This window comes from Podarcis erhardii (assembly GCF_964252035.2).
Source record: "Podarcis erhardii genome assembly, chromosome: 7".
Classification (NCBI taxonomy): domain Eukaryota; kingdom Metazoa; phylum Chordata; class Lepidosauria; order Squamata; family Lacertidae; genus Podarcis; species Podarcis erhardii.
Window position 1 is genome coordinate 13,798,652 of NC_138511.1, and position 23,916 is coordinate 13,822,567.

At 46.0% G+C, this 23,916-nt stretch overlaps 1 protein-coding gene across 15 annotated transcripts in view; it reads left to right on the plus strand.

The window, feature by feature from the left end:
• HSPG2 (heparan sulfate proteoglycan 2) overlaps nucleotides 1–23,916 on the plus strand; it is a 216,933-nt gene that overhangs the window by 86,319 nt on the left and 106,698 nt on the right. For all 15 annotated transcript variants that reach the window (XM_081870613.1, XM_081870623.1, XM_081870621.1 and 12 more), the window contains 12 exons: nucleotides 1,074–1,237; nucleotides 4,409–4,588; nucleotides 5,452–5,648; nucleotides 7,872–8,019; nucleotides 8,170–8,297; nucleotides 9,923–10,009; nucleotides 10,983–11,041; nucleotides 13,968–14,035; nucleotides 15,521–15,661; nucleotides 18,260–18,442; nucleotides 20,544–20,723; nucleotides 23,217–23,335. In XM_081870613.1, the coding sequence (XP_081726739.1) occupies nucleotides 1,074–1,237; nucleotides 4,409–4,588; nucleotides 5,452–5,648; nucleotides 7,872–8,019; nucleotides 8,170–8,297; nucleotides 9,923–10,009; nucleotides 10,983–11,041; nucleotides 13,968–14,035; nucleotides 15,521–15,661; nucleotides 18,260–18,442; nucleotides 20,544–20,723; nucleotides 23,217–23,335 (1,654 nt within the window). The remainder of the gene's footprint in view (nucleotides 1–1,073; nucleotides 1,238–4,408; nucleotides 4,589–5,451; nucleotides 5,649–7,871; nucleotides 8,020–8,169; nucleotides 8,298–9,922; nucleotides 10,010–10,982; nucleotides 11,042–13,967; nucleotides 14,036–15,520; nucleotides 15,662–18,259; nucleotides 18,443–20,543; nucleotides 20,724–23,216; nucleotides 23,336–23,916) is intronic.

Below are 23,916 nucleotides of genomic sequence, written 5' to 3' on the forward strand. Positions count from 1 at the left end.
CATGACTAAGCCGCTTCTGGTGAACCAGAGCAGCGCACGGAAATGCCGTTTACCTTCCTGCCGGAGCGGTACCTATTTAACTACTTGCACTTTGACGTGCTTTCGAACTGCTAGGTTGGCAGGAGCAGGGACCGAGCGACGGGAGCTCACCCCGTCGCAAGGATTTGAACCGCCGACCTTCCGATCGGCAAGTCCTAGGCTCTGGTTTAACCCACAGCGCCACCCGCGTCCCACTTGGGACCTTAGAATTCTTATAAGGGGGGGAGGAGGGCTTTGGGTTTTGAGGTGGTCTTCCACTAAGTTTTCCTCAGAGAATATCCGGTGGCATTAATAGGCCACTGAAGAACCCTGCTGGATTGGGCCCTGGGGGCACACCTTGCCCAGTGTCCTGGCCTCACATAGGCCAACCAGGTGCCCTGCAACAACCCCCTGCCATTGTTGCAAACAAAATCAATCTGCCCTTTTTCCCTTATGGGATATCCAAGAGCCCATATAGAGTTCTTACGTAGGTTCCCTATTGGTAGGAGAAAATAACAGAGGCCAACCAGAGAATATTGAGAAGCAAAGCAGCTAGTAAGCCTGATCTTTATTGATCAGTTGCAACAGGGTCCTCCCCTTACACAGAAGGCGTGTAGCTCAAGACCACCACCCCAGATACATCATACCTACATCACAAAGGGCGGTCTACAGCAAAAATCTGAGTGCTTTGTTTACCTCCTGTCTGCCAGGTTACCTGTTTAATGGTCACTTGACTGGATTGCCTAGGGAGCCTGGCCAGTCTTTTGTAATGATAAATACTTAGTTCCTGATCAAGGTCACAGACTCACACCCTATTCATATCTTAAATGTGCCATTAAGACAGGATTTGTGAAGGAAAAGGCAATGGGGAAGCTTTTCCATTTTCCTTTGACCTTGCAGAGAAAACGTTTGGTCAGTTTGGGAATCAAAATGGTTTCAGGTTTGTCTTCCTGTGCTGATCTGTATATGTGCTCGGTTGGTACATTTATGAACATTTAATATATATCTGAGACCTTAAAATTCTTATCACACCATTCCCGTGTCACTTTCCCCAGGGGTGAATGTGACAACCCCCTCTCAGCCCGGAACACCGCCCCTCTCCTCGACCCAGCTGCAGATTGACCCCGGATTGCAGGAGTTCCAGCTGGTTGATCTCTCCCGCCGTTTCCTGATACACGACTCTTTCTGGATGCTCCCCGGGCAGTTCCTGGGCAACAAGGTGAGGGAAGCGAGTTCGAGTCCTCATGGCCTGAACTATAGGCCAATTTTTAGAACAGGATTAGCTTCCTTTTCTTTTCTTTTCTTTCCTTTTTTGTATTTGTTTTTTTGTTGCTGTTTTATTTTGACAAAGTAATAATCATACATAAATAAGAATAAAAATGTGCACCTCACCCCCGAGACCATTCCATTGTAAGTATCTAACCATGTAACTAAGCCAAACCACGGGGTGGGGGAGAGGGGCTCAGAGCTTATGTCTTATTCCCTTTTCCAGGGATTCTGTCCTTTTTTAATATTTATTTATGTACTCATATGGGGTCACGAAGCGACGGACATGACTAAACGACTAAACAACAAGAACAATGTATTCATTTATTCATTTGACAAAGTAATAATCATAAATAAATAAATAAGAATAAAAATGTGCGCCCCGCCACTGAGACCATTCCGTTGTAACTATCCAACCTCCCTAAATTTCAACACCTCTTGCGATGGTTTGACCCCTTTCTGTTTTAACAGTACAGTGGTACCTCAGGTTACATATGCTTCAGGTTACAGACTTCGCTAACCCAGAAATATTACCTTGGGTTAAGAACTTTGCTTCAGGATGAGAACAGAAATCGTGCTCCGGCGGTGCGGCAGCAGCAGGAGGCCCCATTAACTAAAGTGGTGCTTCAGGTTAAGAACAGTTTCAGGTTAAGAACGGACCTCCGGAACGAATTAAGTATTTAACCCGAGGTACCACGGTACAGTTATACCTCGGGATAAATACACTTCAGGTTGAGCGCTTTTGGGTTGTGCTCCGCGGCGACCCGGAAGTAATGGAGCGTGTTACTTCCACGTTTCGCCGCTCGCACATGCACAGACGGTCAAAACGACATCACGGGCATGCGTGGAAGCGGAGAAATGCGATTCGCGCACGCGCAGATGCTCTATCGCGCCTTACGTTCTGTTTGGGATGCGAACGGGGCTCCGGAACGGATCCCGTTCGCATCCCGAGGTACCACAGTACAGATTCTACAAACACCCTCCATATCTCCTCAAAATCATTTCTCCTGCCTATTTCCCGTATAACCTTAATAGCACGTGTCAAATTTTCATTAATAGCTACATCCCACACCTCTTTATACCGTTCTTCCACTTTATATTCCACCAGATGTCAAAAAGAAAATCAACTACCAGACTTTTAGAAGACATTTGAAGGCAGCCCTGTTTAGGGAAGTTTTTAATGTTTAATACACTATTGTAGTTTAATATTCTGTTGGGAGCCACCCAGAGTAGCTGGGGAAACCCAGACAGATGGGTGGGGTATTATTATTATTATTAATAATAATAATAATAATAATAATAATATTCTGCTAGCTCTTTCCACTTCCTAGCTATCATAACTTGTGCAGCTGCCATTTGTGAGCAAGTCCTTCATAGCCTACGAACCTTCCACCCCATCATAAATTGATAATAATCCTCCTTCTGGACTTTCTCCTAGCCTTAAGCTTAGCTGCCTTTTCTCAAGTCGCAAAAATGACCCTTCTCACACTGACTGTCAGCAGTGGTCCTTCAGGGTTTCAGAAAAGGGAGCATTCCCAACCCCTAGCTGAAGATGCTTCCAGGCATTGAACCTGGGACCTTCTGCATGCCAAGCAGGTGTCCTGCCAAGCTGCAGCCCTTTTTGATAACAGCAGTGCTGGGGCGGGGTGGAAGCAAGGAGGAGGCTAGGAAGGTACGATGGGTGTCTGCAGAGAGTGGGAATAATAATAATAATAAAATAATAATAAAATTTTATTTATATCCCGCCCTCCCCAGCCGAAGCCGGGCTCAGAGCAGCTAACAGCAATAAAAGTAAAAGGGAGGTGATGAACCATAATCTGCAATTAGGAATGTAAGGAGAGCGTGCTGGATCTGACCACTGGCCCATCCAATCCGTCCTCCTTTGCTCACCGTGGCCGAACAATTGCCTGTGGGAAACCAGCAAGTAGCTTCATGGGATGTCCTCCAGTTCTAGCCTCGCTCTTTCTTTCTTTTTACAATTTTCATTAAATTTCCTGTTTTACAATTTAAAATACTCGCTTAAACATTCCTAAAATATCAATGACTACTTTTCTTCTCTTTCCATGGTTCATTTTGCCTTTCCATAAATCCCTTATTCCATAGGTTTTTGTATCTTTTTTGTAATAATTTTTTTAATTAGAAATTACAACATAACATTTTATCAATAAAACATATCATCCTCATTTCCCCACCCTCCCAATCCACCCCCAGACTTCCCTCAGCTCCTCCCCCTGGTTTTTCCATACTTATAGTTCTCTGCATATTATAAAATTGTAAAAATCCTTAACCTATCTGTCTATAGTTCCAGTTACAGATAGGTAGCCGTGTTGGTCTGCCATAGTCAAAACAAAACAAATTCCTTCCAGTAGCACCTTAAAGACCAAGTAAGTCAGTTCTTGGTATGAGCTTTCGTGTGCATGCACACTTCTTCAGATACAGTGTATCTGAAGAAGTGTGCATGCACACGAAAGCTCATACCAAGAACTGACTTAGTTGGTCTTTAAGGTGCTACTGGAAGGAATTTGTTTTGTTTTGACTATCTGTCTATAGGTTATTAATAATAAATTTGTGAATGTTTATTCAAAACCTGCCAAGGAGTCCAGTTCATTTTGTTGTTTCTTTAAATACTTTGTAAAAGGTTCTCTTCTTTAAAGTCACAGTTGTCCTTATCACATAGTTTATATGTCAGTTTTGCCAATTCCGCATAGTCTATCAGTTTCTCTTGCCATAGTTCTTTAGTCGGGGTTTCATCATTCTTCCAACCTTGTGCTATTAAGACTCTTGCCGCCGTTGTCGCATACATGAAGATATTCTTAAATTTCCTTGGCAGGTCTTTCCCTAAAATCCCTAACAAAAATGCTTCAGGTTTTTTAACAAATGTTAATTGGAACATTTTCTTCAGATAAGTTTTTGTAGCCATTCTTCCTTTGCCGAGACTTCTATTCTTTCCCATTTTGGCGAAGATATTCTTAAATTTCCTTGGCAGGTCTTTCCCCCAAGGAAGGTTCCCAGCTCACATTTCTGCTGAATGGGCACATGGATTTATGGGGGTGGGTTGGAGGGCCAGGGTCTACGTTTGGGTTGCCCCCTCCTGACCCCCCCTCCCTCTCTGCTCCGCCTGCAGGTGGACTCCTATGGAGGTTTCCTGCGCTTCAAGGTGCGCTACGGCCTGGCCAGGGGCCAATCGGAGCCTGTGCAGAAACCCAACGTCGTGATTGTGGGGAACGGGCAGAAGCTGATCTACCGCGTGCAGGTGCCCACCCAGCCCTCAGTGGTGAACCAGCGCCAGGTCCAGTTCACAGAGGTGAGCGCGGCTGGAACGGGGAGGGCTTGTTCTGTCCTGCTGAGGTTGAACGCTTCTCTCAACACCGCTGCGAAGTATGCTGGGTTGGGGGAGGGTGGAGAGCAGGCTTTGCCCAGCCCAAGATTCTTGCCTGAGCAAGGATTTGAATCCAGATCTTCACATGCCCCTCAGAGGCAAATACTCAAAACTGCCATGCCACATTGAACTTTAAGGTGACTCAAACAAGTGAGCCAAGCTGGGTGGGGTGGGTACCCTTATTTATTTTATACTTTTATTGGTTTTTTCTTTCGTATAGACATCGTTTTTTATTGATTTTCTCAGGTTTTGCAAGTTTGCTTCTTTGTTTTTCTTTGCATTTTGAGTTCCCACCTTTATTTCCATGTTGTTTTTATTCCCACCACTTTAGATGATGGTACTTCATTCCGCTGCTCGTAATTCATAATTCAGTTTTCATTTGACCCTAGCTGTTCTTCAAATACAGTAGACCCTCAGGTTACGTTACTCTCGAGTAACGTAAACTTCGGGTTGCAAAATCAGCAGCAAAACCAGAAGTATCCAGAAGCGGTACCTCTGGATGCCGATTTTTCAGGGTGCACACGGACCCCCTGAAACAAATTAAATTTGTATCCAGATGGTCCACTGTACTCCAAAAAGGGTCTCACCTCAAGCTTCCCATATAGATTTTTATAATGTGAGGTGGTATGTGTTGGGTTTTTTTAATAGCCCATTTCTTTAAAACATTGACAGTCACAAGATTTGTGGCCTTCTTCGCAAGCACTTTTGGGGCAGCCAACACAATAAGGTATTTCTCCTGCACCTTTCGCTTAGCCATTTCTTCACCTGCCGGGTGTCCCCCTCTGCAGGAGCACTGGGAGAAGGAGTCGGGAGCCTCCGTCAGCCGCGAGGAACTGCTGCTCACCCTCCAGAACCTGGAGGCGGTTATGATCCAGACCGTCTATGACAACCGGATGGCCAGTGTGGGGCTGAGCGACATCGTCATGGACACAACCACCACGGAGGTCACCGGCTTGGGCCCGGCGCATGGTGTGGAGGAATGCAGGTGTGCCAGCGATGGGGGCAGCTGATGACATCCAGGGTGGTTCTGGGCAGGGAAGTTGGGGGGCTTGAGCCAGCCTGCTGCGACCCAGCTCCTGTGGGTTGTGTCCAAATTAGTCCTGCTCAGAGGAGGCTAATAATAATAATAATAATAATAATAATAATAATAATAATAATTTATTTATACCCCGCCCATCTGGCTGGGTTTCCCCTGCCACTCTGGGTGGCTCCCAACAGAATACATGGTACCTCGGGTTACAGATGCTTCAGGTTACAGACTTCGCTAACCCAGAAATAGTACCTCGGGTCAAGAACTTTGCTTCAGGATGAGAACAGAAATCGTGCTCTGGTAGTGCGGTGGCAGCGGGAGGCCCCATTAGCTAAAGTGGTGCTTCAGGTTAAGAACAGTTTCAGGTTAAGAACGGACCTCCGGAACGAATTAAGTATTTAACCCAAGGTACCACTGTATTAGGTAAAGGGACCCCTGACTGTTAGATCCAGTCGTGGACAACTCTGGGGTTGCGGCGCTCAACTCGCTTTATTGGCTGAGGGAGCCGGTGTACAGCTTCCGGGTCATGTGGCCAGTGTCTCCAATTAAAAGCACAATAAAACATCAAACATTAAAAACGTCCCTAAGCAGGGCTGCCTTCAGATGTCTTCTAAAATTCAGGTAGTTGTTTATTTCCTTGACATGTGATGGGAGGGCGTTCCGCAGGGCGGGCGCCACTACCTAGAAAGACCTCTGCTTGGTTCCCTGTAACCTCACTTCTCACATTGAGGGAACCACCAAAAGGCCCTCAGTGCTGAACCTCAGGCTGAACGATGGGGGTGGAGATGCTCCTTAAAGTATACTGGGCTGAGGCCATTTAGGGCTTTCAAGGTCAGCACCAACACTTTGAATTGTGCCCGGAATCGTAATGGGAGCCAAAGTAGGTTTTTCAGGACTGGTGTTATATGCTCTTGGTGGCCACTCGCAGTCACCAATCTTGCTGCCACATTCTGGATTAGTTGTAGTTTCTGGGTCACCTTCAAAGGTAGTCCCACTGAAATTAACCTGCTGACATTAGGATCTGAGTCACAAGTCACCGTATTTTTCACTCTATAAGACGCACCAGACCATAAGACGCACCTAGTTTTTGGAGGACAACAAGAAAAAAAATATTCTGAATCTCAGAAGCCAGAACAGCAAGAGGGATCGCTGCGCAGCGAAAGCAGCAATCCCTCTTGCTGTTCTGGCTTCTGGGATAGCTGCGCAGCCTGCATTCGCTCCATAAGACGCACACACATTTCCCCTTACTTTTTAGGAGGGAAAAAGTGAGTCTTATAGAGCAAAAAATACGGTAGATCCTCACTCCATCCATAGCTCAGTATTGTTCGTTGCCTCTGCGGCCTGCCTTACAGAGAGTCGGCAGTGTCCTTACTGCAGGCCATAAACCTGCCTCTCTCTGCCGCTGTCTTCACCTTCTGCTCATCTCTTTCTTTCTTTTTTAAATAATATTTATTGAGGTTTTAAAGGTTACACATGAAACAGAAAAACACCAAATTAAAAACAAAACAAAACAATGTATCACAATAAAAAAGAATACAATAAAAATGAAAAAAGAAAAGAAAAATAAAAAAGATTAAGAAAAAAGAAAAAAGAAAAGCAAAAAACACATCAAACCTTCACATAATATATCTTTCATTTGCTTGTTTCCTTGACCTCCCACCTCCCTTTTTTGTATTCTAATTCAGTTAAATATTTCAGCAAATCCTTTCCCTCTTTATTTTGTCCTTATAATCTATCTTAATGTACTGTAATTTTACATTCTCTTCTTTCACCAATTAACAATCCGTTTTTACTTTTTTTAATCTTATTTCTCCTTAAAATTAATACATCTATTTGAACTTAATCTCTTAAAACATTTCCACTAGGGTCATAAAAATTTCATTCCACGATTTTTCTCTCCCTCATTAAATTTTTACAAAATTTCCAAATATAAACTTTAAATTCCCAATCTTCTTCCGCCGTCTCCTCTCCCTGCTCTCGGCCTGTGCCGTCCCTTCTGTCAACTCCAGACAGTCCATCAACCTGGAGATCTTATATCCGAGGCTCTTAACTCTTCTTCACGTCCCTTCTGCCGATCTTCTTCATAGTCTTTAGTGCTAAAAAGCAGATCTCGGGGGAGCTCCATCCCAACAATGCCTTTATTCCTTCTTAACACACCTTCTGCTCGTCTCTCTGCAGGTGCCCCGCTGGGTATGCCGGCCTCTCCTGCGAACGCTGTGAGGCCCATTTCAAGCGAGTGCCTGGCGGGCCGTACCTGGGCACGTGCTCTGGCTGCAACTGCAACGGGCACTCCAGCACCTGCGACCCGTTCTCTGGCTACTGCCTGGTAAGCTTGCCAACGGGTGGCGGGGTGGCGACGGCTGCTGGAGGAGGGGCTCGAAGTTGGTTGGCGGGGGGAAGGATTTGGGGAAAACTGCGCCCTGCCCTTCACCCCCCTCTTCCTTTTGTCTCTTCCGCTTCTCCCCCTGCCCCACAGAACTGTCAGCACCACACCGAAGGGCCCCAGTGCAACAAATGTAAGCCGGGTTTCTTTGGAGACGCCACCAAGGGCACGCCCACCGCCTGCCGCCCCTGCCCCTGCCCGTACACCGAAGCCCCCCGCAGGTGAGTGAGCTGAGGGTCTTTGCATTGCGGGTTATTGTCATTGGGGTCCTGGAGGACGTCAGCAGTTGCCTGCCCTCTGCGGACTCGGCAGGCTTTGCAGGAAGGAGATTAGGAAAGGACCAAGATAATAATAATAATCCACAGCTTCTGGGTGTGTGTGTGTGTGTGTGTGTGTGTGTGTGTGCAATTTTCCTGTTGCCCTGAAAGCAAACATTAAGCCTGCAGGGAAGGACAGTGGCCGGGTGAGTCCGTATCCATGAATTTACCTCTGGGAACACCTTGCCTTGTACAGTGGTACCTTGGTTCTCAAACTTAATCTGTTCCAAAACCAAAGCGTTCCAAAACCCAGGCACGCTTTTCCATAGAAAGTAATGCAAAACGGATTCATCCGTTCCAGACTTTTAAAAACAACCCCTAAAACAGCATTTTAACATGAATTTACTCTCTAACCATTGATCCACAAAATGAAAGCAATAAGCAATGTACTGTACTATAAAATAAATAAGACAATATTGTAAATGATAAAAATGAAAATTAATTTTTTTTCTTACCTGCACTGATGATAGTCATTATTTGGATGGGGGGCTTTTATCCATTTCCACAGCCACACAATCAATCAATCAATCAATCAGTTCAATAGCTGAACTAGGTTCTACACAATCACAAAAACAAATGAACCGAAAAAGCCTCAATAACAAAAACGCAAAATAAATAGCAAGAACAAAAGCGCCAAACTTAATCCGTTCCGGAAGTCGGTTTGACTTCTGAAATGTTCGAAAACCAAGGCGCAGCTTCTGCGTGGTGCAGGCGCCCCGGAAACAATAGCAGACAGCCACATCAGACGTTCGGCTTCCGAAAAACGTTCGAAAACCCGAACACTTACTTCCAGGTTTTCGGCGTTTAGGAACCAAGGTGTTTGAGTACCAAGGCGTTTGAGAACCAAGGTACCACTGTATGCCTTTTTCTGGGTAATTCAATCCTCCTGAAGGGAAACAGCCCCCCTCCCTTTAGTTGTGCCATGCGCTTCCAGGTCCGTCTTGCATCCACAAGGACCAGGGCTTTTAGTGTCGTGGCACTAGCCCATTGGAAGTTGCAGCACTGGCATTCAGGTGCCCTGCTTAAAACACACCTGGCTTTTCCTGAAATTGAGCTGTGTGGGTGTATCGGTCTGATCTACCCTTTTGTTACACATTTTGTGCTTGTTTGACGAACGTATTTTTTATCGTGGATTTTATGCTTTTTACCATCATGAGGTAGGTAAACAGGGTGAGTAGGTAAGTAGCTTAGGTAGGTAGGCAGATTGATAGATAGATGATCAATTGATTAGGGAGGCAAATAAAAGTAGGTAGATTAGACAGGCAGGCAGATAGACAGATAGATACATAGATATATAATAGACAATATATTTTATTGATGGTGGTGTTGAAATTTGTGCAAATAAATAGATAAGCAAGGCAGCTATGAATGGGCCACTGATGTGTGCCACTCAGTCCGCAACTGGGAAGCTGCCCTCGCCCAGGCCAATATGGGCCCTACCAGCCATGCACCCAGCGGCCTGCATTTCCAGCGTTGTGGGGCAGAGGGATGGTGGTGCCCATGGTGACACTGCCGTTTTCTCCTTTCAGGTTTTCAGAGTCCTGCTTCCTGGACACAGACGGGCAGGCCACCTGCGATGCTTGCGCCCCAGGCTACACCGGACGGCGCTGCGAAAAGTGAGTGGGCTCCTTGTTGTAGTTTCAAACTGTGTGTTGGAGTTGCTGGGAGTTGGAGTCCAGCAGTTTCTTGAGAAGCACAAGTTCTCCATCCCTGAACTGGACCATCATTTGGCTTCACTGCCCTTAGCTGCCATCATGCTAGTCATCATCCCAGAATATAGGCCAGGTGGGCTGGTGCTGTTGGGAGTTGGAGTCTAGCAATTTATTGAGAACGACAAGCTCTCCATCCCTGAACTGGACCGTCCCTTGCCTTCACTGTCCCCAGCTGCCATCATCCCTGAATATAGGCCAGGCTTGCTGGTGCTGTTGGGAGTTGGGGTCTAGCAATTTCTTGAGAGCCACAAGCTCTCCATCCCTGAATTGGACCCTCACTTGCCTTCACTGCCCCTGGCTACCTCCATCACCACTTTGCCATTTTTAAACACGGGGATCAGGGATCAGTTGGGGAGTCTTAACAACATCTGGAGGGCTACAGGATACCCTGAACTAGACCGTCACTTGCCTTCACTGCCCACTCCATTGCCAGTCTGCCTTCTTTTAATGCTTGAATGAGAGAGGTGTGTCCCTCCAGATGTTATGAGACTCCAACTCCCATCATCACCCCTCACCTTTGGCCATGTTGGCTGCTGTGGCTGATGGGAGTTAGGAGTCCCATAACATCTGGAGGGACACAGATGTTCCCCATCCCTGAACTAGGCCATCGCTTGCCTTTACTGCTCCTGGCTACCTCCATCATAACTTTACCTTGTGTTTAAAATATAGGGCTGAGTAACCTCACGTCTTCCATATGTTAGTAAGCTACAACTACCGCCATCATCCCTGACCATTGGGCATGCTGTCTGTTGGGGCTGATGGGAGTTAGAGTCCAGCAGCATTGGGGAGGGGGACAGAGATGTTTCCTACCCTCGGCCACAAAGTGATTTCCGGGGGACACTGATAAAGTTCCAACTTAACATATTTCCGCCCCTAGATGTGCTCCTGGCTTCAAAGGAGACCCTATCCAGCCACGAGGAAAATGTGTGAGGATTGGTGAGTAAAACCTTTGAACACACGCAATTCAGGTTTGACTCCAGAGTCACGCTGTCAGGGCAAAAGCTGCGAAAACTCAGCATCGAAAAACTGCCGGCTGTCTCTAGTACTAGATCCATTGAAACGAAGGGACGTGGCTAACTTAGGCCCATTCATTTCGGTGGGTCTACTCTTGAGTAGGACTCTGTTGAGAACAACCTGCTGAAACTTCCTTCTGAGTAAGCCTGATTAGGATTGTGCCATGGAGCAGAGAGGGAGAAATTGGCCAAAGGAGATTGCGGACTGCCCCCCCCCCAGGAGAAGAGCAATGTGTTGTTTTCCATTCGCAATCTGTCCTAGAATCATAGGAATTTTTGAGTTGGAAGGGACCCAAGGGTCATCTAGTCCAACCCCCTGCAATGCAGGAATCAAGCACCCATGTCCTGATGACGTTTCTTCTGCTAATGAGGGCGCAGGCCGGTCAGGACGAGCTTTCAGGCCTTCGCAGGGGAACCTTGTCCAGAGTCAGACCCTTGGTCCATACAGCTCAGTACTGCCAACTCTTACTGGCAGCAGCAGCAGCTCTCCAGGGTTTGTGACAGGGAGTCTCTCTCAACCCTACCGGGAGATGAAACCTGGGACCTTCTGCATGCAAAGCAGATGCAATGCCACCGAGCTGTGGTCTTTTTAAAAATTGAAAATAAAGCAAGATTCTAGTCCTCATTGTTCCGAATCAAGGGCTGGTTTAAGGAGGAACAAAGGAAGCAGCTTTATGCCCTTGGCTCCTGGCGTAAGAGCTGGCTTAACAATAGGCATTATGTGCATTTATGTGTATATTAGTGGTTTAATGAACTGAACAGAGTGAAAGGTTATGTGTCATGGGGGTGCAGAGATTGTTTGAATGAAGCTGGTGCCTAGTTTATATTTTCAGTTGCTATTTTGCTAACGCTTTTAATATCGTTTTGTAGATTCTAAATGCCGCATTGATTTGTTAATCACATGACTTGCCGTAATTGTGAGGTTTGGCTTATTTTTTTAGTTGCTGTTTTGTTCAGTTTTTTGTAGATTGAAACTGTTTCACTGATAAATTGTGATTTATTTCATATGACTTGTGTTGTATTCGCGATGCGCTAGTATGTTTTGTCATGTTATGGTTATTTATTGGTTGTAAGCCTCTTTGAGATTCATTTGAATCAATCAATCAATCAGTCAACCTTCAGCTAGGTTTGAGGCCAACGTCTGACTTCCAAACACGAATGTGGGAACCATATTGTCACGTTCAATCGAAGTTTAATAGCGCTACCATTTTGCCGCGTCTCACAACTCTGAAGCGTTGGCCTGCTTCTCTCTCCCCATCTGGTACAAATAAGCCAAAATTTCATGTATTGCTGGCCAAACATTTGAACCCTTTTGACGGTTTCTTTCTCTCTCTGATTTCCAGGGTTCCCTCCTAGTCCTGAAGTTGATACTCTACTAGAGGGCAAGTCGTCATCGCTATTACATTTGCTTTTTCTTATCCCCCCCAAAAGCCTCGCTGTCTTTTTCTTTTTTAAAAAAAGAGATTTTATTTTATTTTACAGCTTCATTCACATTTGTAATCACAAATAGTAAGAATTACACAAGATTCTTCTGAAACTCAAGACTTCCCCCCTCTGAGGGTTCTTTGAGTAACTTTTTTAAACTGCATATTCTAAGTCCATCTAATTTACAATCCTCCATTGTATCCAAAATCTATGTAGCGTTGCAAGAGTTATTTAAAACCTGCCAAAGAGTTCAAGTGTTTACAGTGGTCTTTCAAATATAATATAAATTTGTCCCATTCTTTATTGAAGTTTTGATCTTCCTGGTTTCTGATTTTCCCAGTTAATCTTGCCACCTCTGCATAGTCCAATAATTTCATCAGCCAGTCCACCCTGATAGGAATCTTGTCGTCTTTCGAACCCTGGGCTAGAAGCATCCTTGCAGCTGTTGTAGCATACAAAAACAATCTTTCCAGTTCCTTTGGTAGCTCTGCACCTACAATTCCTAACAAAAAGGCTTCTGGTCTTTTAACAAAAGTTATTTTAAACATTTTTTTCAATTCATTGTATATCATTTCCTGGAATTCCTTTATTACTTTACAGTTCTACCACATATGATAAAAGGTGCCTTCCTTTTCCTTACATTTCCAACAAACATTTGAACTTGTCCTGTACATTTTTGCTAATTTACTCAGAGTTAAATACCAGAGATACATCATTGCCATATAATTTTCTTTTAATGTATAACACGCTGTGAATTTCAAAACCTCTCTCCATAATTTTTCCCGTGCTGCAAACTGTATGTTGTACCCAAAGTCTCTCGCCCGTTGAATCATAACCGATTTAACTTCTTCATCTTTAGTAAACCATTCCAACACTTTCTCATTTCCTATAACTGTCATCACCTCCTTTCTTTCGCACGGAATTGCAGAGTTGGAAAGGGACCTTCAAGAGTCATCTAGTCTGACCCGCTTCAAGGAGAGTCCAGCCCCTCTGTCACCCACCTGCTTTCGCTTTGCACCCTGTCTCTTTGCCTTCCTCCTTGCACTTCTTCAGCTCTTCCAAGTTCTCTTCTCAGATGTTTCTACCCCCTTTCTCACCTTGTTTTGCTTCCTTTCGCCTGCTGGTTTTGCCTTTCTACACTGACTGGCTGCAGCTATCCAAGGTTTTGGACTTGGGAAGGTCTTTGCGCAGTCTTGCCTAGAGACACTCAGGATTGAACCTGCAGCCTTTTGCAAGCAAAGCTCTGCTGCACGAAAATTCTAGTTCTCATGGTTCTGCGCGTCGGGACAATTTAAGTAGAAATACAAGGAAGCTCCTCTGGACTGACTTAGACCTTACGCTGGGTTTTAGCTAGGCCATGGTGGAGGAAATACATTTTCCTGCCTGGGTTTGTCTCTCTCAACCTCTCTTTACTCCTTGTGTAGGGCAGAGCAGCATCGAGTGCGACAAGAGAGGGAGCAGCGAAGCGTCAGATGGTGCTTGCCAGTGCAAGGTAAGCTGGGCCATAGCTTGGAGGTACAGCAGCCAAGACTCCCCTGGGTTAGGCATGGCAAGATGAGACAAAACGGTGAAACTTGAAATCCCCTCATTCGCCTTTTGCAAATGGGAAGGCCCCCAGATCTGTGGAGTCTACGGTTGGGTTTTTGCCACGATAAATGAATTCCTAAATTAAACTTCAAGAGGAGCTCTGAGAACATCTACCCAGCTGCTGAGCTTCTGTTGTCAGCATGAGATTATTTCAGAAGTACAGTGGAACCTTGGTTCTCGATCTTAATTCGTTCCGGGAATCCTGAAACTTTTTGAAAACCAAGGCGCGGCTTCCGATTGGCTGCAGGAGCTTCCTGCACTCAATCGGAAGCTGCGTCGGACGTTTGGCTTCCAAAAAACGTTTGCAAACCGGAACACTTACTTCCGGGTTTGCGGCGTTCGGGAGCCAATTTGTTTGGGAGTCAAGCCATTCCAGAAGCAAGGTAAAGCAGGAATCAAGGAGTAACATAAAGCTCCCAGACTCCTTTCTTTTTCCTGAGAAGAAGCATTGACGTCACCTGCCAGCTCCTGGGTCATTGACAGCCTCCCTTTGCCTTGGCGGGCAAAGGAGGAGATGACAAGGCTTTTAAGTTGTACTCTTTTGTGACATATTAGCATGGCCTAGAATGTGACCTTCAGCTGAGCTGAACAGATTTATTATGCTATGGGCTGCTGACTTTTGGTGAGTCTATGAGATCCATTGCCTTTTCTCGTCCTTCTGCTGCAATGTCCTTGTAGCGTTCCCAAAGCAAGGAAGGATTGGACTCTGATTAATAAAATACACACAAGGTTTGATCAGCAAGGCTCTGGGAGGAGTGCCAATAATAATAGTCCTTGTCCACCCCTCGGCCCAGGTCGTTTTATTCACAAAAGAACTTTTCACACAGTGTTCGTAAGAACCAATCAGATTTCCTCTGAGCATTTCAAAAAAACCCCCACGTGGGGCAAAGTCAGATCAGAAGAAATCCTCTTATCTACAAAGAAACTATTTCCTACTTGAGCATGCATACGTAGTTCAGAGTAAATAAAACAGGAAACAGGAGGAATGGTTTTAGGAAACCCTGGAGGTCATAAACAGCAGTAAACAGGAGAGGACCGACAGGTAGTATTTACCATCTCCTTGTGAACTCTCTTCCTGGCCCAAAGATTAACAAAACCAAGGAAAGGTACACCAGAGGAGCTGCCTACTGTCTTTATGACCCTGGTGAACAACTGGCCTGTGTTTAGAATGCTGATAAGTGCCTGTCAGGCACAGAGAAAGAAAATGGACAGTAGAGAAAATGGGCAGAGTTGCAGAGGCTTGTGGGATTTGATCAGAAATTATTGCCAATGAATCAAACCCAGTCAACGCAATGCTTTCATCGCGGACACAATGGCTTGCTCCATATTTTGTAATTCCTCATAGTAATCCCACCTGATCACTACCTCTTCTCTTTCTCTTTCTCCCTAGCCCAACGTCATGGGACAGTCGTGCAATGAATGTGCTACGGGCTCGTTCCACCTGAGCCACGCAAACCCCGAAGGCTGCCTGCGCTGCTTCTGCATGGGGGTCTCGCGCCAGTGCTCCAGCTCCTCGTGGAACAGGGACCAGGTATTGCTCCCTGGGGCCGGGAAGGCGGGTCCTGCTATGTGTGAGGCTGGAAGCATCCTTCCCTATGCAAACTCGGTCCACAGATCCTGCTAGGAGGGTCCTTCTCCACCCCCACCCCACCCCTCCTATATACATACCCATTACAAAGTATATACCGTATTTTTTGCACCATAACACTCACTTTTTTCCTCCTAGAAAGTAAGGGGAAATGTCTGTGCGTGTTATGGAGCGAATGCCTGTGGGTGGCGGGGGGGGGGGATCTGCTGCAGTCGTGAGCAGAGGATCCATGGTTCCCCTTCCTTCCCTCCTCCGTGGTTACAAAGCATGGATCCACATGGATCCTCAGGATTTTTGCATTGGGCTACTCCAAACTCACTGTCAGATCACATGTCTGTGGCCACAGCATGAACCACAAAAATCATATATCCACTATTTCGTTTAGAATTTTTTTTCTTCTTGTTTTCCTCCTCTAAAAACTATGTGCGTGTTATGGTCTGGTGCGTGTTATAGAGCGAAAAATACGGTATATATAATATACAGGGGTACCTCTTGTTTCGAACGGGATCCGTTCCGGAGGCCCATTCGCAACATGAAAAGAGTGCAACCCACAGAGGCATGTTTGCGCACGCCCAGGTTGCGATTTGGCGCTTCCGCACATGTGCAAGCAGAAAAACCTGGAAGTAACCCTTTGCGGTACTTCCGGGTCGCTGCGGGACGTAACCTGAAAGAACGTAACATGAAGCAAACGTAACATGAGGTATGACTGTACAGTCGTACCTCGGATCCCGAACGTCTTGTGAGTCGAACGTTTTGGCTCCCGAACGCCGTAAACCCGGAAGTGTCTGTTCTAGTTTGCGAACGTTCTTTGGAACCTGAACATCCAGCACGGCTTCTGATTGGCCGCAGGAGCTTCCTGCAGCCAATCGGAAGCAGCGCCTTGGTTTTGGAAGTCAAACGGACTTCCAGAACGGATTCCGTTCGATTTCCGAGGTATGACTGTACTGAGATAAAACAGCTACTTAATCCAAAAAAGGACAAAGTTAGAAAGAAGGAAATACAAGAAAAGGAGAAATCTAAAGGAGGAGAAAGCGAGAGAGAAGGAAAACAAAAGAAAATAACTAAAGAAATATATGATATTCATTCTCCAAAATCCAACCATTCTGTCTTCTATAAGCCAGAATCATCAAATCCAGATATTACAAGGTCATTTTCTCTTTCACGCAAAAACTCCCTAAGAAATTTCCAGTCCTTAACAGACGTTAGTAATGATTTTTCTCGAATTAAATGTATTAGCTTAAGCCATCAGCCAAATCCAATAATTTAATCAACCGTTCTTCTGTCGTGGGTAAGGCTGGGTCTTCCTATCTTTGTGCATGTTACAGTCCCACCGAAGTAATCATTGCAGTAATCCCTCCTCCCCTTTGTGGGTCATATTGTTAATCATTTCCTCCTGCATCTTTTATGATAATCCATAACTTTTACCTCTCCATTGTGTCCAAAATTCACCATTAAACTACAAGTGATGCTCCAATCCTACTAACAATTTTAAGTGTGTTTACAATGGTCTTTAAGATAAGTTATAAAATTCCTTATTTTGGTCTTCCTGATTCCTGATTCTTCCGGTCATTTTAGCCATTTCGGCATAATCCATCCACTTGATCTGCCATTCTTCTCTAGTAGAGACTTTACAGTGGTGCCCCGCAAGACGAATGCCTCGCAAGACGAAAAACCCGCTAGACGAAAGGGTTTTCCGTTTTTCGAGGCGCTTCGCAAGACGAATTTCCCTATGGGCTTGCTTCGCAAGACGAAAACGTCTTGCGAGTCTTGCGAGTTTTTTCCCTTCCCCCCCTTTTTCTAAGCCGCTAATAGCCTTTTAGCCGCTAAGCCGCTAATAGCGCTAAGCCGCTAAGCCACTAATAGGGGTGCTTCGCAAGACGAAAAAACCGCAAGACGAAGAGACTCGCGGAACGAATTATTTTCGTCTTGCGAGGCACCACTGTATCTTCTTTCTATCTCTGAGCCAGTAACATCCCCGCAGCCGTGGTCACATACATAAATAGTATTTTCTATGGCATTCCGGCACATAGGTCCATTAATCCTAAAATAAAGAGTTCTGACTTCAATTGGATACAGTGGACGTCTGCGCATGCGTGGGTTGTGATTTAGTGCTTCTGCGCATGCGCGATCCCTGAAACCCGGAAGTAACCCATTCCGGTACTTCCGGGTTTCGACGGGTCCATAACCCAAAAAAACGCGACCTGAAGCATCTGTAACCTAAGGAAGGACTGTACAGTGGTACCTTGTGTTACAGACGCTTCGGGTTACAGACTCCACTAACCCAGAAATAGTACCTCGGGTTAAGAACTTTGCTTCAGGAGGAGAATAGAAATTGCACGATGGCGGCATAGCGGTAGCAGCGGGAGGCCCCATTAGCTAAAGTGGTACCTCAGGTTAAGAACAGTTTCAGGTTAAGAGCGGACTTCCAGAACGAATTAAGTTCTTAACCCAAGGTACCACTGTATTAGCCTTTAAAATCTGTTGTATCAATAGATTCCCCATCAATATATGCATCTGACAGCTTCTCTCCTTGTGCTCTAGGTGCGAGTGGGGTCTGAGGACGCTGAGAGGGCACAGTTCAGCCTCTCCAACTCGGCCGGCTCCCGGACGATCAGCGAGGGCATCCGCTTCACCGGCGCCTCGGAGCTCACTTTCTCCTCCTTCCACACTCTGCCACGTGACGTTTACTACTGGGTGCTGCCGGAGCGCTTCAGGGGAGACAAGGTGCCACTCTCAGGGCTGCTTCCGCCATAATTCCTGCATCGCAGGGGGTTGGACTATAGAGGACCCTTGCGGGGAATCTCCCAAACCTGTGATTTCAGGACAAGGAAAGGTTTGATTTGAGGCGGAAGGAGGCACTCGTGGGGCAGAAAACGGGACATCCCAAGTCAGACATTTGGTCCACCTGGCACAGAACCATCCCGGGCCCTAAGGAAGTCAGACTATCCTCCACCAAGGCCAGGGCCTTCTCAGTGATGGCTCCGACCTGGTGGAATGCTCTGTCCCATGAGACCAGGGCCCTGCAGGATTTAACTTCCTTCCACAGGGCCGGTAAGACAAAGCTATTCTGCCTGGCTTTCATTTGAACTTAGCCTGATCTTTTATTCCCCTTCCTTCCTTCCCCTTCCCCTTTTTATGAAGATTACCCACTCTGGGATCCTACAGCTAATTTTCCCCTGGTCTCCTCGCTGGCCCAAATAGGACTAATTTAGCCAGCTAGCCCTGGTGATCATCTAATGTTTACTGGATGGATTTCCCCCCAAAATTGATTTTTGAATTCTGAATTTATTGTTATTCACATTTTATACTGTATTTTATGCTGTTTTTTGTTGCATCAATTATGTGTTTTAAATTTGTTGTTAGCCGCCCTGAGCCCGGTTTTCTGAACCAGGAAGTGTGGGGTATAAATAAAAAGTTATTATTTATTATTATTACTGTGGTCTCAACCACTGAGTTTCTTGGGCTTTAAGATCGGAAGGTCGGCGGTTCGAATCCCCACGACGGGGTGAGCTCCCGCTGCTCTGTCCCAGCTCCTGCCAACCTAGCAGTTCGAAAGCACGCCAGTGCAAGTAGATAAATAGGTACCGCTCCGGCTGGAAGGTAAATGACGTTTTCATGCGCTCTGGCTTCTGTCACGGTGTCCCATTGCGCCAGAAGTGGTTTAATCCTGCTGCCGTATGACCCAGTAAGCTGTCTGTGGACAAACACAGCTGCCTCGGCCTGAAAGTGAGATGAGTGCCATGTTATAAGAAAAAAACTGCTCTTTTTTCCCTTATGGGGTACCCAAGAGCCCATATAGAGTCCTCTTTTTCGGTTCTCTATCGGTATAAGAAAATACAGAGGCCAACCAGAGAATATTGAGAAGCAAGGCAGCTAGAAAGCTCATCTTTATTAAAGCTGTTGCAACAGGGTGCTCCCCCCACACGCAGGGGGAGAAGACCTCAAGCACAGGAGCGCAATCCCTTATATAGACTTTTTAAATTGCCCACCTTCAAATTCCAGACCAACCCCAGAAACATCATACATACATCACAGAAGGGATGTAGCCCAGGACCAACCCCCCCCCCCATACATCATACATACATCACAAAAGGTGTGGTCTAAAACAGAATCCTGAGTATGTTGTCTATCTCTTGTCTGGCAAGTTAAAGGTAAAGGGACCCCTGACCATTAGGTCCAGTCGTGGCCGACTCTGGGGTTGCGGCGCTCATCTCACTTTACTGGCCGAGGGAGCCGGTGTACAGCTTCCGGGTCATGTGGCCAGCATGACTAAGCCACTTCTGGCGAACCAGAACAGCGCACGGAGACGCCGTTTACCTTCCCGCCGGAGCGGTACCTATTTATCTACTTGCACTTTGACGTGCTTTCGAACTGCTAGGTTGGCAGGAGCTGGGACTGAGCAACGGGAGCTCACCCCATCGTGGGGATTCGAACCGTCCAATTGGCAAGCCCTAGGCTCAGTGGTGTAGATCCTGTGATGATCTGTGTACGTGCTTGGTTGGTACATTTATGAACATTTAATATATATCTGAGACCTTAAAATTCTTATCACATTGTCGACTGGCAACAGTTCTCTGGGATTTTGGGGCTAGGGAGGCAAGTCTCCTCAGCATTACCTGCTGACAGAATTTGAACCCAGAACCTCCTGGAGCCGAAGCAGCTGCTCTACTCACTGAGCTATACAGCCTCTTTCCAAATGAATGGCCTGTGGTGGCTTGTCCTTTGCTGGGGGTTTTTAAGCAGAAATTGGTGTGCCATCTGTCGGTGATGCTTTGCGGTTCTGTGGAATGGCTCTGACGCTGTCCCTCTGTGCCTCTCTCTCCAGGTGACCTCCTATGGCGGAGAACTGCGCTACACCATCACCCATGACACATTCCCTGGTTCCCCGGCGCTGCGTGGCCAACCTGACGTTCTGTTGCAGGGGAATGAGATCTTCCTGGAGCATGTTGCTGAAACAAGCCCCCTGCCTGGCTCGCCCACTACGTTCACCGTGCCCTTCCGGGAGGTAGGCATATAGAGCTTCTAGCTCCTCGGTCAGCGGGTGGATGTGCAGTCTGTTGTAAACAAAAATTGCCCTTTTCCCTTATGGGGTATCCAAGAGCCCATATAGAGTCCTTACATAGGTTCCCTATTGGTAGGAGAGAATAACAGAGCCAACCTGAGAATATTGAGAAGCAAAGCAGCTAGTAAGCTTGATCTTTATTGATCTGTTGCAACAGGGTGCTCCCCTCACCCGCAGGAGAGGAGGAGGAACCCAGAAAAATGGTGTGCAAGGCCTTATAAAGACTTTTGAAATTGCCATCCTGTAGATCAAGACCACCACCAGAAACATCATACATACATCACAGAAGGGGTGTAACCTAAGACCACCCCCCAGATACATCACAGACCACCCCCCACCTACATCACAGAAAAGGAGGTCTTAAAACAGAAATTTGAATGTTGTTTTTCTCCTGTCATTGTTTATCTCCTGTCTGCCAGGTTACTTGATTGGATTTCCTGGGGAGCCTGGCCAGTCTTTTATATACTTAGTTCCTGGGCCAGGTCACAGGCTCACACCCTATTCATATCTTAAATGTGTCCTTATGACAGGATTTGTGAGGAAAGAGACAATGGGAGGTTTCCCACTTTGACCTTGTAGAGAAAACATTTACTCAGTTTAGGAATCGAATGGTTCCAGGTCGGTCTTCCTGTTCTGATCTATGTATGTGCTTGGTTGGTACACTTCTGCACATTTAACATATATCTAAGACCTCAAAATTCCTATCACAAGCCCTAGAGGGAGCCAGGCCTTTGGGTCCATCTTGCACAGTAGTGCCTGCACTGACTGGCAGCAGCTCTCCAGGATTTCAGGCAGAGGGTCTCTGAGCTTTAAAGCCCTAAAGGGCCTCGGCCCAGTATACCCAAAGGAACATCTCCACCTCCATCTTTCTGCCCAGACACTGAGGTCCAGCTCTGAGGGCCTTCTGGCGGTTCCCTCCCTGTGAGAAGCGAGGCTACAGGGAACCAGACAGAGGGCCTTCTCGGTAGTGGCACCTGCCCTGTGGAACGCCCTCCCATCAGATGTCAAGAAAATAAGCAACTATCTGACTTTTAGAAGACATCTGAAGGCAGCCCTGTTTAGGGAAGTTTTTAATGTTTGATGTTTTATCGTGTTTTTAATACAGTGGTACCTCGGGTTACATACGCTTCAGGTTACATACGCTTCAGGTTACATAAGCTTCAGGTTCCAGACTCCGCTAACCCAGAAATAGTGCTTCAGGTTTAGAACTTTGCTTCAGGATGAGAACAGAAATCATGCGGCTGTGGTGCGGCAGCAGCGGGAGGCCCCATTAGCTAAAGTGGTGCTTCAGGTTAAGAACAGTTTCAGGTTAAGAACGGACCTCCGGAATGAATTAACTACGTAACCAGAGGTACCACTGTATTCTGTTGGGAGCCGCCCAGAGACCCAGCCAGATGGGCCAGGTATAAATTATCATCATCATCATCATCATCATCATCATCATCCCTGCTAGGAGATGCTGCCACTAGGGATTGCACCTGGAACCTTCTGCACGCAAAGCAGGTGGTCTTCCACCCTAGCCTAAGTCTAAGTACTCTAAGTCTAAGTAAGGGTCTAGTCCTCATGGCCCTTCCCCATCATTTTGTCACGAGGATTCCTGGCCAGCCTGGAATGAGTGTTTCAGTTCCTAGTGAAAGCTATAGAACCTTCTGACAGCTGTCCCTGGTTCCTCAGAGGACCCTATTTTTCCTGCACCCAGGAAAGGACCTTGCTGACTTAGTGAGATGGCGGCTTTGCAAATACAGTGGTATCTTGGTTCTTAAACTTAATCTGTTCCAAAACCAAAGCGTTCCAAAACCAAGGCACACTTTCCCATAGAAAGTAATGCAAAATGGATTCATCCGTTCCAGACTTTTAAAAACAACCCCTAAAACAGCAATTTAACTTCAATTTTACTATCTAACGAGACCATTGATCCATAAAATGGAAACAATAATCAATGTACTGTACTATAAAATAAATAAGACAGTATTGTAGATGATAAAATGAAAAAAACAATCTTCCTTACTATAGTTATTGTTCGGATGGGGGGCTTTTATCCATTTCCGCAGTCACACAATCAGTCAATCAATCAATCAATCAATCAATCAATCCATAGCTGAACTAGGTTTCACCCAGTCACAAAAACAAATGAACCGAAAAAGCCTCAAAAACAAAAACGCAAAATAATTAGCAAGAACAAAAGTGCCAAACTTAATCTCCTCCGGAAGTCGGTTTGACTTCCAATATGTTCGAAAACCAAGCTGCAGCTTCTGATTGGTGCAGGCGCCCCGGAAACAATAGCCGACAGCTGCATCAGAAATCTGGCTTTCCAAAAACATTTGGAAACCAGAACGCTTTCAGGTTTTTGGCGTTTGGGAGCCGAGGCATTTGAGAACCAAGGTACCACTGTATGAGAAAGCACAAACCTCACCCTCCTGCTGCCATTCCTTTCAGCAAGCCTGGCGCCGCACAGACGGTCAAAAAGCAACCCGTGAGCACCTCCTGATGGCCCTGGCTGACATTGACGTTTTCATGATCCGGGCCTCCTACTCTGATCGGCAGGCGGAGAGCAGGTAAAAAGGGGTTGTGTCCCTGACCAGCAAATGGGACCAATGGGGAATGATGCTGGTCTGTGCCAGATAGGAGCTGGGAGCCCAGGGGATTCTGGGAAGGCCAGCTTCTGGGGACTAGCTATGGTGGAAGGATCCATGGGTGGTAGAAGGTTGGTGAGTGAGAAAGATATATTTTGAAGTTTCACAGAAGATTGGAACAAATATACGAACTTTTTGAAGAGCAATTGTAATCAACAAATTACAGTAGCAGGACTACAAGAAGCTTTGTAAGGAATATATGAAATATTGCAAAGAAGATAAAGATGAAAGATATTAGTTATGATACTTAAATGTAATAGTGAAAGTAAGAAATGTAAATTAAGTGGAAAAGATGGGAAAATTTTCAGATGTGATTAACAGAGGTCTAAAAAACTGTATAAGATATAAATGTATGTTTTATAATGGTTGAAAATGATATGATGATATGTTAATATATATTTTGGGACGACTTAGCAGGTGACAGTGTGGTTTTTTTGCGGTTAAAGTGTCTTGGTATTTTAGTATAAACTTACATTTCTAACCCAGTGGGGATCACGGAATTA